General features: G+C 42.0%; 1 protein-coding gene across 1 annotated transcript; it reads left to right on the top strand.

Annotated features, from left to right (window-relative positions):
- Nucleotides 1-1,751: 1,751 nt before the first annotated feature.
- Nucleotides 1,752-13,407, top strand: FANCE (Fanconi anemia complementation group E; the record flags this gene model as incomplete). Its single annotated transcript, XM_018560595.1, has 9 exons — nt 1,752-2,201; nt 3,941-3,991; nt 4,079-4,141; nt 4,391-4,534; nt 7,711-7,834; nt 8,025-8,100; nt 8,543-8,609; nt 10,364-10,489; nt 13,262-13,407. Coding segments are annotated over 9 exons (1,209 nt in total), but the record flags the coding sequence as incomplete, so codon positions are not given.
- Between the last annotated feature and the right edge of the window lie 3,860 nt (nt 13,408-17,267).

Raw genomic sequence — 17,267 nt, 5'->3', positions numbered from 1 at the left:
TAAATTGTTACAGTAGTTTGCTTCCACTGACTGAGGGGGACCTAAATATATAAAATGATGTGCATACTGAAGTTCTTTAAAGCTACAAAGAAAACTTTCACCTCTAACCCTAGCAAACAGGATGGTCAGTAGATGCTTCAATGGACATTGAGGCGCAGGCTGCAGATCCTAATTTGTACTGACTGGTATTATGAGGAAGGGCATGAGGGTGAATGTAGGTTGCCCACTACCCTCCAAGCACCATTCAGTCTGCAAATGTGACCTGTAAAAAGTTAATTGTATGTAAGAATTCTTTGTGTGACTAATGCCAGAAATTCTTACAAAGTGCCCTTTATGTAGCTTTCTTCACAGTCGTACAGTCAAAGGTAAAACATATATGATCAAACCAGTGATTCCTGTACACAAAAGTAGTTTATCGTTCCATAGTGGAGGGACTTTGGGATAAACAGATAGTGTTCAAATACAAGAGTCATGTGTATTCATACGCAGGGGCGTCCCGAGGCCGGTTGTCACCCGGAGCGGATATTGGGTGACAGCCCGCCGCGGCGTCATGCGCGTGACATTACCACGCATGCGCTGCCATCTTTGTGATACCTGCCGACGGCCACGGTGATGGACGCCGGCAGAGAGAGGAGGGGACGTTCACCCGTCAGGATAAGGTATGCCACTGGGTCCCCTCCTCTGTCCTGCAACTGTTGGGCTCACGGTCCATGGCCGAGTGCCTGACTTTTCAGAGGGGGTGACACCAAAATGACTGTCACTCATTTTGGTTTCACCCCTCCAATGGTGTCACACGGGTGTGGGCCGCACCTCCCTCGTGACGCCACTGTTCATAAGTGGTCTCTGTATTTTTCATCCTGATCTTTGCAGTGACCTAGTGTGAAACTTTACCTCTGTGCAGAAGCTTCCTGTAATAAGGATCAGTCACCTGTGCTCTCTCTCCTTATGCAGGGTGACTGGTCTTGTATCCGCCCCTCCTGTAGTTTTCTGCAGGCATCCTGTAGTCAGGGTTAAGGGGGGCTCCTGGATCTCTCCCACAGCTGTACTCTCTGCACAAGCTATGCAGCGCAATGATGTCACTGCTACTTTTACAAAGTGATATCTAAATTTGCAAAGGCATTTGCTACACATAAAGTGGATTTATATCCTTTGTGGCTAATCAGAAATATATTTCAAGTTTTTGTGTCTGGAGTTCATCCTAAAAGGAGGGCATGCTATAATTATGAGCAAATATGCTGAGTGTTTTTATGGAAATGGTATCATGTTATATGACTTGTTTTTTGTTGATGCATTTCACATTGTTTATAGACTTTAATGGCAGGAACCGCTCTCCCGGAGAGGGCTGCCATTCTCTTACTGCAGGCTCTGGGCAGTGAACAAAATGGATTTTTGGCAGCTCATAGGGTTCTGCAATGTTTTCCCGGACCTTTCCCCTGGATAAGTATAATGGAGGATTTGTGCATGAAAGTGCCCACAGTGGATGGATCAACTGGGGAAATGACCCTGTGAGTAATATTCTTATTATTCTTAATATTTTGTGTACAATCCCACACTCTTTAATTGTTTCAAGGCCGAAATACGTACCGTATATAAATGGCGGCAACCTGAAGAAGTTATACTAAGATCATGGCTGCTGCAGCAGTTGTGATCTTGGTATCATTTTTTTTTTTACAGCTGTCGCAAATCTACTTCTCTCCATTGTATTTTTTTTTCTTCTCAGAAAACCAAAACTTGCCCTACTTCCACTGCAAACACAAAGGAACTTGTTCAGGCTCCTGGATCTTATATATTCCCGGCTGCCAGCTCCAGCCATCCAACTTTGGTTGCAGGCCATCAGTGTGGAAAAAGACTTCTCAGATGCTTGGTTACTCTACATGAGGCAACATTTCCTGACAAGTAGTGGCATTAAGAGTCTTGTCCAAAGTCCTGAGGTGGCAGAAAGTCTGCATACACTCTGCAAGCAGCTAAATCAGTCACCCATTGGACACATGAAAGTAGGCTGGTATAAAAATCCCTGTGTCCCCATGGAAGATGAGCAGACTATAGACTTTGATAGCAGAATACTGATAGAAGACAAAGAAAGATACCATGTAAATGATGGCACTAAAGAATTGTTTATTGACTCGCTACCACTGAGCTCCCTGACAGAAGCAAATACAGAGGCCACAGAAGAGATACCAGTTTTGCCTGCATCTATTGAGGTAAAGGTCCACACGCTTGGAGAGACCCTGTCTACAGACACCCATTTCAACAACAATCTTCCCATAACATTATTTATAGGCTTAATGTATTTTATGCATGTTATTTACCCATAAAAGTACCAATGCTTTGCTTTCGGTACTCGTCGATACCGGTGCTTTTGCTGGCACGGAGACGGCTTCCCGGGCAATCTGATTGGCCAGGAAGCCAGGTTGACGAGTAATGACTCGCCTCCCAGCTTCCTGATGGCCGGGAAGCCGGCTTCTCGGCCAATCAGCATCAAGCCAGCTGTTTGGCCAGCCAGCTTCCTGATCGCTCGGGGAGCTGGCTCCATGTTCGCCTACGGCACTGCCGCTCAGAGGAAATCTTCCTTTGACCGGACATTCCGGTATCGGGGAAGGTATTGGAGCATTTGGGCGAGTATGCATACTCGCCAAAATACTCGTTATCAGCACTGATACTAGTGTCAGTATCGGTGCATCCCTATTGTCTGGTGTAGATATTAACGGGGGTCCCACGCACAAACAAAAAAAAGTGGGATTCCCCCTTCACATCAGTAGCACCATTCACATCAGAGCTGTCCCCCCTCTTTCATACCAGAATTCCACCTTTCACGATCCGAAGCCAACTTCAATTAGAAGTTCCCCTTACATCAGGAGCCCCTGTTTCACATTAGAACCCCCTTCCACATCATAGTCCTTAGACCCCCTTCACATTAGAATCTTACCATCACCTTATGAGTAACAGCTGCAACAGCATGGCAGAGAGCAGGAGGTGGACCAGGCCCTATTGGAGGTGAACGTCCATTCTTTTCTGAGTAGATCCCTGCTCAGATTATTATAATTGGTTTCCATGGTGCTGGTGGCCAGCCTGTCGGCACCATGGAGAGGCCGGGCACTATTTGAAAATTTCAAGGAACCCCAGGGTGCCACAGCACACTGGTAGAGAGGCTGGCCTAGGCTGTCCATTCATTCAGCTCTTTGAAGAGGCCCTAAAATACAAATATAATAGTTACTATGGGAAAAAGTTCTATGTTATGTGTACATATACAGTGGGGCAAAAAAGTATTTAGTCAGCCACCAATTGTGCAAGTTCTCCCACTTTCCATCAGCAAGGGCATTGAAGATGAAACGTGGCTGGGTCTTTCAACATGACAATGATCCCAAACATACCGCCCGGGCAACGAAGGAGTGGCTTCGTAAGAAGCATTTCAAGGTCCTGGAGTGGCCTAGCCAGTCTCCAGATCTCAACCCCATAGAAAACCTTTGGAGGGAGTTGAAAGTCCGTGTTGCCCAGCGACAGCCCCAAAACATCACTGCTCTAGAGGAGATCTGTATGGAGGAATGGGCCAACATACCAGCAACAGTGTGTGCCAACCTTGTGAAGACGTACAGGACACGTTTGACCTCTGTCATTGCCAACAAAGGATATATAACAAAGTATTGAGATGACCTTTTGATATTGACCAAATACTTATTTTCCACCATAATTTGCAAATAAATTTGTTCCAAATCAGCCAATGTGATTTGTCTGGATTTTTTTTCTCATTTTGTCTCTCATAGTTGAGGTCTACTTATGATACCAATTACAGGCTTCTCTAATCTTTTTAAGTTGGAGAACTTGCACAATTGGTGGCTGACTAAATACTTTTTTGCCCAACTGTATATACATATATATTTTTTTCTCTAATATATATGCATTTTTCTGATAGTTTCCTTATTACGCCTGTCATCTTTTTCAGGCTCGTGCCCCTAAACTCAAGCAGTTCCTTTACTTTAACATGGAGTCTGAGGTAATGACAGAGGTAGTTTGCCTGTTGTGAAAAGAGCTGGTAAGATTTTTGCCAGTGAACTTACAGTTGTGTTTTCTTAATTTTCAGTCGCTGGACCACGAATTTCTAACAGAGATAAATAAAATATTTGATTTGTGTAGCCCATTACAGGTATGTAAAATGTCTTGGTAATAAGTTACATCTTTGGTCACTCAAAGTGATTAAACTGCAGGAGCTCATAGAACTACAGCAACCATGACTGCATGCAACCTTTCTGTGCTATGTTCTCTCAAATGGTGTTTGTGCATTTACTGCATAACGAAAAAATCTGATTATTGTTTGTTTTCTGTGGGTTCTGTAGTGTTGCTTTTCCTGCTTGACATGACCTGTTATCATTTGTTATCCTGTTTCTCTTTACAGCTGGAAACTCTCTTCTCTAGTGCTGGCATTGCACAGCTCTCCCTGAAGTGCCTGTTTCAGCTCTGCGTTCACATTGATTCGTTATCCCCGGACATTAGTTATGCCCATGCCAAGTCATTAGCCAAAAGTCTCTTCTTGGATAGGGTAAGCCATGCATTTCCAGACCAAGCACTGTTTTTTTTCTGTCAGACCTCTTTAAAATTACTATGAGTATTGAGTATTTTTTAATCACATGTCTTTCTTTGTCAGTGTCTGTTTACTGGCTAAAATCTATGCAGTTTCATATGTATTGCACAAAATGTATCTAACTGGAAAATGTAGACATTGCAATGGTGCCAGGAGCGGGATAATTGAAGATCCCTGGTGCCCACCTTCCAGCCCTTGGGCCACAGCCAGTAGCAGAAGCTAATTGGGCAGTAATTACCATGATCCCTAGAAGCCTTGTATACCATATCTCTAACAGTTTGTAACAGCATATATCCAGCTTTTAACTACACCTTTTGCATGTCACTAGTCTCAGACCATCCTCAGCCGTGTGTCAGACAATTCCTTGTGCCATTAAGTATGCTAAATATTATATGCAGCTTCCTGGGGATGTCAGAAGCTGCAGTTGAGGTTCCTTGTGTTTAGTTGATAGACCACCACTGATTTGGAAATATTTGTAGAGACTGTCACAGAGGGAAAGGGAGGCAAACTACTGCGGGTATGCAGTGCATGCACCTCATAGCCTCTCTAACCATCCTGTCACTGCTGAATTTCAGGCCTTTCTGCACGGCAAAGCCCAATCATTTCTGAAAAGCTTGTTTGCCCAGCTCCTATTTCCTGCATAATTAGCCAGTGAGGCTGCCATCATAGTGATGTTGCCATTAAGAATATAGTGAAAGTTCAAACACTGCATTGAAGTGTCAGTGCTTTTCCTGTTACAATGGCCATGCCTGGAGAGATTGAGTGATGAAGTCATCCACTGGGTGAGGTGTCACACGCTTTTCACTTTTTTTTTCCCCTCCCAAATGTAGCATTGAGAAAGCACTTTCCTCTTGCTGCCCCTGACTGCCTTTGAGTCCTTGGTTCATCTATGCTACCCGCCTACAGTGACTCATCCCCGTTATGTTGGATTCGAGACACATAGGGAACACTGTCCTGGGTGCCTCCAGGTCGCGTTCCACTTACATTTAGGTATTGCCTGCAGTGTGTACCTTGAGGTGCCTGAAAACTAATGGTCTAGAATTAATTAATCATTAATCCCAAACATAAAGAGAACATCTTATTGATGCAGTACGTACTCGTTATTTCTAGTCATCATCTATGGAGACTGAAGGAACCCTGAGAATCTGTTTACCCCTCAAACAACTATCAGCTCTGTACCCGACTGAGGAGGACTTTGTTCAAAGTTGTATTGCCCCCTCTGTGGATTCAAAAAGATCTCATCTTAGCAAAGCTTTAATTATCCCCGTGGAGCATGCACTTGTGTTTAAGGACCTCCACCAGTTGGGAGGCCTGCACTGCAACCTGTCTTGGCTGTGACCTTCATTTTCCAAACCCTAGCTCGCTGGGCTAAGGCCATCAGAAGGCATTTGTTCATTATAGTAGTATTTAGATCTCATGCCTGCAGCATTGAACTACAGTGTGAACCGGTTGTTAGAGATCTCCCATCTCATTTTCCTTGAGAGTCTCTGTCAGCGAATATGAGGAGGACTCTTTGGAGCTGGCATACTCCCATTGGGGGAGCTTGGAATATGACCTTGGGCACTGGGCTCTGCATAGGTTCTGAGGAAGGGGGCGTGGCTCTGGAAGCGCATTAACCCAGGCATACTGTGCTGTCACATAGGAACCACCATTTGTGCAGCTCTCACATGTTGTATCTTGTTTTTTGCTAAGACTGAGGATCAACCTTTGATTTTGAAGGCTCAATGTTATCTACTCTTTTGTGAGTAATATTCCACTTTTTGCCATTTGTATAATAAAAATATATCTACACTAGGGAAGGTGCCCCTTGTTTTTGTTTTTTCATCAGATGTGGTACTATGACCTGATCAGACTCCCGGCAGGTACTTCGTCATCTCTTTCAGATTGTCTGGATCTTTTGTCCCTAGGACCAGTTTACTATCCTGCTTCTCAGTTGCTGACTTTAACAGGTTGTAAGGGACAGAGGCATCTCTGAATCAGTGATTCCCATGATGCTAAAAACTAGGAAGTCTTCCCTGCAAGTCTGCCACTGCACATGGAAGGCAAACTTTGCTCGGTGCTACGTAAGAAACTTTTATCCCAGGTATTTTTCCATGGGATGAATCCTGAGCTTTTTGCAAAATAGCATGGACCAGAATTTGGCCCATAGCACCATCAAGCATCAGATCCCTGCGTTTGCTTCCAAAAGTTAGTTTTGGCCTTTCATCTGAGTTAGGACATTGTTAAGCCCCTCTGTCCAGCTAAAGTCCATTAGAAGGAGATCTCCCTCCATTGTCTAGATGTAGTGCAGGCGGTAAGTCTATTGAAAAGACTGACTCTCTTTATGATTCCGGACGGTCCCTGTAATCGGGAACCTGCTTCTCCTTCCACCATCTCCCGGTGGCTCTGACAGACCATCATCCAAGTCTTCTTTTCACACATTCTCTAAGTTATACCAGGTGGATGTTCGGATGTTCAGGCCTCTTCTGATGCCAGCTTTGGGCATAAGGTCCTTCAGACGGATCTTTTTTTTTTTTTTATGTGGGCCTGTTTAGTGTTTTGTTCCTATTGCCCATCCCTCAGTTGGACACCCCTCAATGGACTTGATTTTTGTACTTATCATAAAATCTATTTCTTAAACTCTGAGGGACACAGGTCCCTCCTCTCTGTGTCTATAATTTTGCTCTTGTTTCTGCTTTCTCATAAAACTGAGGCATGTTGGGAGTAGGAGGGGGTTTTACTAGAGTAGCCTACAATTGTTTTTTGCTAGTGTCCAGTCCTCTGGTACATGGCAGTATAACTCAACAGTCTCTGAATTCCAGTGTCCCTCAATGGACTCCAAGAATAGAGATAATTTTTACACAAAGTATGCCTTTTTTTCTCTTTTGCAGCTCAGTTCTGTGCGTCTCTTTCAGCCTTTGCTATCACTTCATACAGCTTTTCAAGGAGGGGAAGGGGCCCTGACATTTTAATCAGACCTTGCAAAGTCTGCTTTAAAATTGTTCCATACAGGGGTTGTTGGCCTTAGTTGACAATATCTACCAAATGTATAATTTGTCTGATGCAGCCAAATATTCAAATAAAATGATTGAGGCCATTTTCTATTAGTTCAAATACTACAATCAGTTACTAATTTTGAGCTTTGTTTCCCATAGGTGCTCTTACTCACTTCACCGGCATCTCGTACTCTCACCGCAGCACTTTCTACGTTTTGCAACAAGTATGCCCATTCTGCCTGCAGCAGTCTTATTGGCCCCATATTGGTTCAAGCAGAACCAGGTAGTCAAAGTGAATTGATTTGTTTACTGTGTGTTATTTTTAGAACTTGTATTACTTTCTTCATTGTCACTGGTTTAAAATTTACATATTTTTGGATCTTCAGTGCCTTTCCTCCAAATGCAACAGTTTGTTATTGTGTTGGGCTGACGGATCAGTTTACTGCTATTGCTTTTGGATTTTCTTTGTTTAGGCACCGTGCATGCTGATTTTCTTTGCCGAATGGTTTCTGAATGTCTTCAACCACATCAGCTGCATCTGTGTTTTAGGTAAAGAATAAGTTTAACATATCTTGTCTCACATCCTGGTGATTCAGAATGCTTACAATATTTGAAAATGTTTACTGCAAGCAGGCATTAGAAAATCCAGGCAAAGCACAATTTGGTAAAAATAAGTTGGTGCACTGAATGTTTTGAGACTGTGGCAAGGATTTGGCTATTATGTCCTATTACATTTAATGGTGTTTGAGTCATAACTACCCTCTCCTTATCTATGAAGGAAGGCTACAAAACTCCTGTGAAGCTTCAGTTCAGTTATCGCATGCCTGCTTTAATTGTTTGTTAAGAAACAACCTCGGATTACAATGACAATTAAATGCCAAATCTGTTGTTACCTTATTGTATGAGTGAAACGTTGGCTATTGACTATTATATTTTCTTTATGTTTACACGTTTAATGGTGGTTACGCCTATTTGTCTGGTTTCTTTTCAGTCCAATCCTTGATATATCATGCACTGAAGTTGCTATTGCTATTCTGCACTTGCTGATTGATAAAAAGGTAAGAAAAATATATAAAATATTACCCACTACAATACCATTACTCATTAAAAATTAAATGGTTGACATTTTTACATAATTTATTGTACCACTGCAGGATGTCTAAAATAAAGCTGGGTACACATGGAGCGAATTTCAGCCAGTTTCTAATGAACTGTCCAAAATTTGCTTAGTGGGTGGTCCTATCTGCCGGCTCCCACCTGACATCCTTTGATTCAAAATTGTAGGCTGAACAGCCACTGCATCCAGATGCAGCCACTGTTCAAATATTTTGACAGATGGCAGGGCTGCAGTGGGAGATTCCTCCATTCATGCTGTTTAGCATGGATAGAGAAATCTGTTAGACTTTTTTCAATCAGCCCCATATCGGAACAAAAAAAATAATCTAACTGTTTATTTTCAGCTTTAGTATTGCCAGATTAGTAGTAGGCCTGATTGTTGCACCACTGGCCATGTCTGAGGCACAGGTCAACAACAATTTTGTTACATGGATTATAATGAACGTTTAAAGCAGACTTTGTTAAAGGAGAATTATGAGGCGAGTGATTTTCATTCAGCCTCATAATCTGAGCCGACCTGTGACAATGAAACTGTCACAGGTCGGCTCAGTAGATCAGGAAGTGAGTGAACACATACCGTCGCTCGCTCACTTCTCGATCTATCCCTGCAGAGAGCCGTTACTGTCACTCACGGTTCCCTGCAGGGATTCCCCCCCTCCCCTGTCCGATCCTCCAGCGCTGACTGCCCAAACGGATGGGGGAGGGGGCGGGCACAGTTGGCTCTGCCTCTGGATAGGCGGGTATTGTCGGGATCCGCCCCGGCTGCGGCGTCTCAGTATACCGCGAGCTGTAACTCGCGGTATACTGAGCTTCGTGTAATGGGAGGACGCTAGTTTGTGTCCTCCCGTGACCCTTAGGAGAACTATGGGGAAAAGCCCTGACCCCATAGTTCTCCTTTTAATATTAAATAAAAAAATTAAATAAAGTGCTGTTTTTCTATCAAGCTTAGTTTTATGGTAATCCCATCTGCATTATTCTGTTAAAGTGGTACTAAACCCATATGTGTTTTTTAACTTAATTCACTGCTAGTAAGCAGTGTAGCATGCCCCAAAATATGTGAATAAAATAGCGTAGGCAAGCAATTGCAATACTCACCTCCTGTCTGCCACTCGGTCCCAGCCACAGAGCCCAGCTTTCCCAAACTTCTGGGTAGATCAGTGTGTGTAAGGGGAGCAAAGGCGCATGCACAGTTGAGGTTACAGGAGGGGCGAGGAGGAGTGTCTTACAGTGTCAGACATTGCTAGGCAATGGACGCACGTTGGGACGCACACACAGGGTGTCTCCGTGGAACCCTGTAAGAAGGAGACACTGGAGAATAGGGCAGCGGCACCAGCGATGAAGGGATCTTCTTCCTTCTTTACACGAGCATTAGGAGAGGCGGGGGGGGCATAGGCTTTAGTGTCCCTTTAAATTGGTGACCTTAGTGTGCTGGCTGATTACTGCTGGAACATTGATGTTCCTTCACCAAAAAATCAAACACTGCTTCTTTTTATGTAACATTTTAAGTGATTCAATTAACAAAAGCCAATTATATAAAGTCGTATGCTACTTAGAACCCTTGTCTGAGAAATTCTGAAAATGTATTTAAGTTAAGCAATCAAAAATACTGTAGAACTTACCAGTTTTTTGTGACACAAAATATTAATTTTTTTTTTTTCTCAGTGAACTGCGGTCAATATATCATTTTTTCTTTCAGGATAAATTCTGTCAGTCAGAATTTGACCCATTATTAAACTATCTGTGTCAAGCTGCTGAGAAGTTTTCAAAGTCTGTTACCTTTTCCAAATTGTTGTTGGTCCTCCTGAACAGCAAGCCTAACCTGGTATGTGTTTAAAGTATAATTTTATGATCTAAGTGTAACTAATAACAATGAAATTAATATACAGACTTGAGGTATATAAATGGATTAGTTTATGTACAAATGCTTATAAATAGGTGCATAAATAAAGTCAAGCGTATGTGGTGGGCAACAAACATTATGTGACCCTCCTTCCTTTTAAAGTAGTATTAAAGGCATGGTGTATTTCACCTTAATGCATTCTTTGCACTGAAGTAAAAAACACCCAGGACCTTTCTATGACCCCCCACCTCCCAACACCTACCTGGGGCTGCTTGTCTCCTCCGCCGCAGCCAAGAAGATACTCGTCATTCCCCGAACTTCCTGGTTGTGGGGGAGGGCCGTAGCTAGGGCGAGGCGACTGAGGCGGGGGGAGAAGTGGGGCGGCACAGCCTGCAGCTTCTCCTCTGGATCCCCGCTGCTCTCCCCCGCCTGTATGGGCACAGGCAGCGGGAATCCGAGAAGTGAATCGCTCAAGCCAACAGAGGGTGCGGAGGAGGGAGCTGTCACTTTAGGATGGCCGAGCGGTGAAGAGAGAGAGTGAGAGCCGCTCGGCCAGGATCTGACAGCCGGCAGCTCTCTCTCTCCTCATCGCTCGGCCATCCTGAAGTGACATGCTTTACATCACTTCCTGTACATTTATGAGTTTCTGAATGGGAAGTAGCACTCTGTACAGAGGCTTCTCCCCATTCAGAAACTGGTTAATAGTAAATATTTTCTGAATGAATGGGAAGCCTCTGTACTTTCCATTCATTTAGAACAGAGGCTGCAGAAAAAGAGATTGAGGACTTTGTGTCCTCAATTTCTTTTTCTATATATAAAAGGGAAATATCAGGGGGCTGTTTAGAGTACTGTATCTCAAGTGTGGTCTGCCAGAGCCCAAATAAACTTTGTGGGTATATGTTTACTATTTTACCTTAAACAGGATTTGTAATTTTCTACAGCAATTCTTGTGATTTACACACATTTTCTGTGCTGCACAGACAACCAGTGACACAAATAATCCTTGATGAAAGAAGAACTCTGGGGGAAAATTTGTTATTAACCTTTGCAGTGTGGCTACCCCACACACTGCAAGGGTTAACTGCTCATTTGTGTGTGAGTGGTAAAAAAAATAAAAATATGCTCACCTGATCATTAGAGCCGGCTTTTTCTTGGACCGGTACTGAGAGCCTACTCCAGTGCGTGGGTAGCCCCACTGCAAGGGTTCATAACCTTTTTCCATTGTAGCTCCGTACGACGTACGTCCTTGGCAGCGAAAGGGTTAAGCAATTAATCTTCCTGGTTCAGCTTCCTATGCCCCCAACCCCCAGCCTTCTCACTGGACTATGAATCTGAATCCTCACTTCTATTTTTTGTGCAACGAGCTTACCCAAAAAGCAGTAAAGTAGACTCAGAAAAAAGTAATGCTAAACAATAGAATAACCAAGTGATTTTAATAGCAGAGGGGAAGTTATCACAAGACTGCGTGGGCAAAAGTACAAATCTTTTGGCAAGAAAACCAGTAAACATACCGTACATGTATTACAACTGTGCATTTGCCTGGAATTCTATCTTATTGTTAAGTATATTGTGATACAAACAGATTTTGATGTACTGTTGTAGGGAGGCTGTGAGCCAGGAGCGTGCATTTCTACCGAGGTTCCAAGGATGCTTTCTTTGTTAGAACTACTCATAGGTTTGAAGTCATTAAAAACTTCTATATCGCCTCCTGCAAGCAAATTTATATTATGCAGTCAAATGACAGAAGGAAAGAAGAAGGTTGATTAGCAAATATGGTTGCTTTGCCTGAATTTATGAAATGAGCTAAGTGCGTTTTTAAACTGCACTTTTTCAAAGTATTATAAGTCAGTAACTAAAGGTCATGAAATATCAACCTCATTAATAAAGGAATATTAAACCCAGCAGTCATAAGGGGAGAAACTAGGGGGTTTTCCCATAGTATATGTAATTAGTCTATTTCAGTGTGAACCAGTATAGTACAACCAATAATTAAATTATATAAAGAAATACAAAAATGTCTCCCTAATATGATTTCAAGTATACAGACGCAAATACAGTAGCTTTTTTTTTTTTAGTTCTTCATTTCGTTGATTTTTCATTGCTAATTTCCTGATTACATATTAGCATGGTAGATCACTGTGATGCCGACAGTCGGAGATGAGCCTATATGGTTGATGTGAATCCAGTTCGCTTGAGTTTGCCCGAGTTCGCCCCATCCCTCTCACAACTGTGACTGCCACTTCCTGGCCCAGTTGCGGTGGGGGCATTCCTCGCCCCATTGAGACACATAGCTGCAACTCTCCACAACTGATTTGGCCAGGAGGAAGGGGTGACAGTAATAGTTTTGAACAAACTGGGTTGGCACCATGCCCAGGCTCTACTCTACTGACCATACAATGGTAACACAAAACATAAACCATAAAACATGGCTTCCTCCTTCCATTGTGATTTACAGTCTGTGGAATTTTTAATCCATACTATTGGTGGCAGGTGTACTTGTTCTGTACGGTGGCATTTGCTGCAATTAAAAACTTTAAAATTGCCTAAACATTGCAACATGCATAGCCAACATAATTCTGATGTACACAGCTAAAGTTGCTTAGAACTGGAATCTACCTTTAACACAGACACATTTTCAGAAGCTTTTAAATGTGCTGCTGTTTAAATAGGACTTAACTCTCTCTAGTACTACAACTAAGATCTAGAATTACATACCGGTGATATACATTAATGATAATATATTTCTTGTTTCAGATTCAGTTATCTCATCTTGGACCTTTAACTAGTGCACTGAACTGTAACCAGACTTTCATGAAGAAGTCCCTGCAAAATGCATTAAAGAAAGTAGCAGAACAAAAATAAATTCCTGACTTTATATTATGTATTACACACACGTCGGAGCTGGTGAACGCTAAACACCTTCTACATATAACTTGAAAATGGACAACTGGAATCAAGTTGCTGTGTATAACTCCTAAGCAGGTTTTTGTATATGCAATTGAATGTTTGTTTGTTTGTTTGTTTAGTTGAGTGATATACAACAATAGTAAAAAGTTATTTTGTGTGAGGAAACTCTTTTGAGAGCAGGACACTGTTGTAAATAGCTTGTGCAGGGAGCAGAGTTGTGGCTGAGACTCTGTAGGTCCTACCACAACAGTCTACCTGCAGAAAACTACAAGACCCGCCATCCTGCACAAAGAGAGAGCAGCAGCGACTGGTCTTCTTTTTTTTTTTTTTGCAGGAAACGCTTGCACTGGAGTTTTTTGATAGATTACAGCAAATATTTGGAAAAATACACAGGAAACTGAGATTCAGTAAGAATATACATGCATTTTGCATTTAGACTGTTTGTTTAGCCTGAATTTAAGCTTTATTAATGCAAATTCTGTCTCCGGTTTCATGAAGATTAAAGTAGTGTCGGGGACGTACAGTGTACTTCTCCCGTCGCTAAGGAGTTAAATACCAAATCACTAAGTACCCAAATAACTGTACACTGTACGTGCGCGGCTATTTAGGGCTCTGGAATGCCAGTAACTGCTGAGATCAGTAGTTACTGTTCATTAATGGATGCCTCACTAACGAGGCATCCATTAATTAAATGTTTTAAGCAGTTTCAGACACCCCATCGCTTTTATTGATTGGGTGTGTGACAGTGAAAGGAGTGTGGTGTAAACTGCACTTCCCATTACTGTTAGGCAGCCGTACGCAAATCCCAATGGCTGTGTACCTGCATTTTGCTGAGTGGTTCAGCATAAAAGCATTCAGCAAAAGCCGAAAGCTGCCTGCTTCAGGCTTCTGATCTTTGTGGCAACTAGCACAACGATCTGAAGTCTTTTTAGTGACATCTGAACCTGACATGTTGCAGTGCATGTCTGGCTCAGTGTCACTAAGGTTATTATTGGCTGTCCCTGAGTTTGGAGCAGCCTTATAATAACCAAAAATGTATTTCAATTATTAAGCAGTCATAGTGACTTCCATTTACAATGACTGCTTGATATAATTGACGAACACTGGCTTGTCATGTCCCCCTTCTCTCCCTGTCAAGGCAATAACTGACAGCTAGATTAAAGTAAAAAAAAAAATATATATATATATATTATATATACATATACTATTATTATTACATAAATTAGCCCCTCACAATTAAAATCTGCACCTGACATTTAGTGACATTTGTATGCCACCTGTCTCACCTGGTGACCACTATTGGCTTTTAGAGGAAAAAAAATCAAATATTAGCTTTCAGTTTTAGGCTGAAAAGTACAGAATAATTGATGAAATCCTACAGGCATGTGAGGCGTTTCCAAATAAAGGACAAATAAATGAATTTATTTTAATGCAATTTTTTAGCTATGCTATTTTTATAAAAAATAAACTGCAGGAAAAGCGTTTTCTTTACATTTTTTCTTCTTTTTAAAAATATTTTATTTGTACTAAGTGAGGCGTTAAGCACACATGTGATATAAATATATACCCCTATCTGTCTTCTGAAAAAAAAAAATATATATAATATGCGTGGGTGCGTATATCAATGCCGTAAAAATGCTGTCAAAATGTAAAAAAAGTGCTTCAGTCATTAATGAGCCAAAACTGAAAAAAAGCATAGTCATGAAGGGGTTAAACACATATAAATCATATTTGTGCAAATTCTGCATGATATATTTGTATGCTTTTTATTGTTCTCAGGTACACCTAAGGGCCATTTAACCACCCCACTCCTAGAATTATGAATTTGCCTTTCCTTCTCCTGCTCTTCCATTTAGCCAGTGGAATGGGGGAAAGATAGCCCTGTGTAAACTTGTGATTGATTTGTCAGAACTTACACAAAACTATACACTCCTTCCCAGCCCCTATAGGCATGTGGGTAGCATTGGGCCAGTTGTGAAGGACCTAATCATATTGTATAGAGCAGCGGTTCTCAACCTTTCTGGTGCCGCGACCCTTTGATAACAATGCCCAAGTTGTGGCGACCCCTAACTAAAATTATTTTGTTGCTCCTTCATCGCCGTAATTTTGCTACCGTTAGAAAGCGGTTGCCGGCCACCCGGGAGAGAAACACTTTCTGCCGGAAAGGTTTACTCTGCTCGATCGAGCAGAGTAAACCTTTCCCTGCTCTGGTTTCTTTTTTCTGACATCGGAGCCGCCGGCGGTCGTCACTCAAAGAATAAAAAAACAGCATAGGAATGCATATCTAGATTCCTATTGGCTATTTCAAATTGTAATATCCAATAGCAAGCTGGCTATTGCACCGGCCCTCTGCTGCTGTCAATTACTAAAAGGGGACCAGATGGAAAACTTCAGGTTCCCTTCTGCTGATTGACAGCAGCAGAGGGCGGGTGCAATAGCTAGTTTGCTATTGGCTATTGCAAAGTGAAATAGCCAATAGGAATCTAGCTATGCATTCCTATGCTGGTTTTTTTTGATGTCGGAAAAAAGAAAAAAACCAGAGCAGGGAAAGGTTTACTCTGCTTGATCGAGCAGAGTAAACCTTTTCGGGAGAAAGTGTTTCGTGGCTGGGAGCTGCTATCTAATAGCGTCTTTAGGCGACCCCTGGCAAATCGTCATTCGACCCCCGACGGGGTCGCGACCCACAGGTTGAGAACCTCATAAAGAGGGAGTGAGTCAAGTTTCTGCATAGGAAAAAGTTATTTTAATGCTGATGTTCCCATAGTGTCAATGTCTGTTATGTATATGGTTTATTTAGGAAAAGGAGCAGAGGAAAAGTGTCAAGTGTTTGACTCCTTTATTTGGCCTTCATTGCAAAAAAAGATATAACATTTTATCAACATCAATGAGAGGAAACATGTTTTGTACAATAGTAAATAAATAAACTTTTTTTCCACATATGAACTGTCTAGAGATGTATTTCTTGTAATAATATATTATCATTCTTTATTCATTAAAGTCCAGCCCTTTTCAGCCTGTTTTCTCTTCCAGCAATCTGGATCTCATATCATTACCATGTGATTATAAAAGTTTCATTGACTCAGGACTTACAACACAGCTACAGTTTGAGCTGCATTCTCTACAGAGTTTCAGGTGTCTGGTTATTCACCAGAAATCCTCCATGTTCCTTGCACAATATCTGGAGTGCTTTTAAGCTGCCTTACACCAGTTGATGATGCGTACTCCTGTAAATGTCCTGCACCATAATGTTATACTCTCCATAGTGCACCTATCTGTCACTCTACACACACTATAATCCCTGATGAAGGGGGGCAGTCCTAGACCCAAATTCACTGACTGCATCTACAGTTCCCGTTTAAACTATTTAAGTAAAATAAACAACTTTTGAACTTTAACCTATTGGTGTGTCATCATACCTGTTCTTTGTGCTCCCTCCCATGACTCCTTGGGACTTTCACCTGGTGCTTTCTGCACTTCAGAGTTACCCTTTGGAGCCACTGCATGAAGCCGCTTCTATGCCCTTTTCTCTGAAGCTCATCACTTCGGCTTTGAGGGAATGGGAGTTAGAAGCTCTGTTTTTTAAATTTCCCTTTATTTTTCACATGGATAAGGTTGTGATACGTCGCCATAAATACAATATTCCTAGACCACCACAAAAATTCTATATGAGGATCTAACCTCTAGGTTTATCAATGAATAATCATATCGATGTCCTCCGTGTACCTCTGAGGTGGCTCAAATCCAGATTTGATATGTGTAGTGTACAGCAAAAAATTGCAGTACATAAATACAAACATTGTGTGTGTGTGTGTGTGTGTGTGTGTATGTGTGTATATATATATATATATATATA

The sequence above is a fragment of the Nanorana parkeri genome, unplaced genomic scaffold (assembly GCF_000935625.1).
Source record: "Nanorana parkeri isolate BGI_ZX_2015 unplaced genomic scaffold, ASM93562v1 scaffold468, whole genome shotgun sequence".
Classification (NCBI taxonomy): domain Eukaryota; kingdom Metazoa; phylum Chordata; class Amphibia; order Anura; family Dicroglossidae; genus Nanorana; species Nanorana parkeri.
Note: the sequence above shows the minus strand (reverse complement) of the source record. Positions and strands in the feature narration are given on the sequence as shown.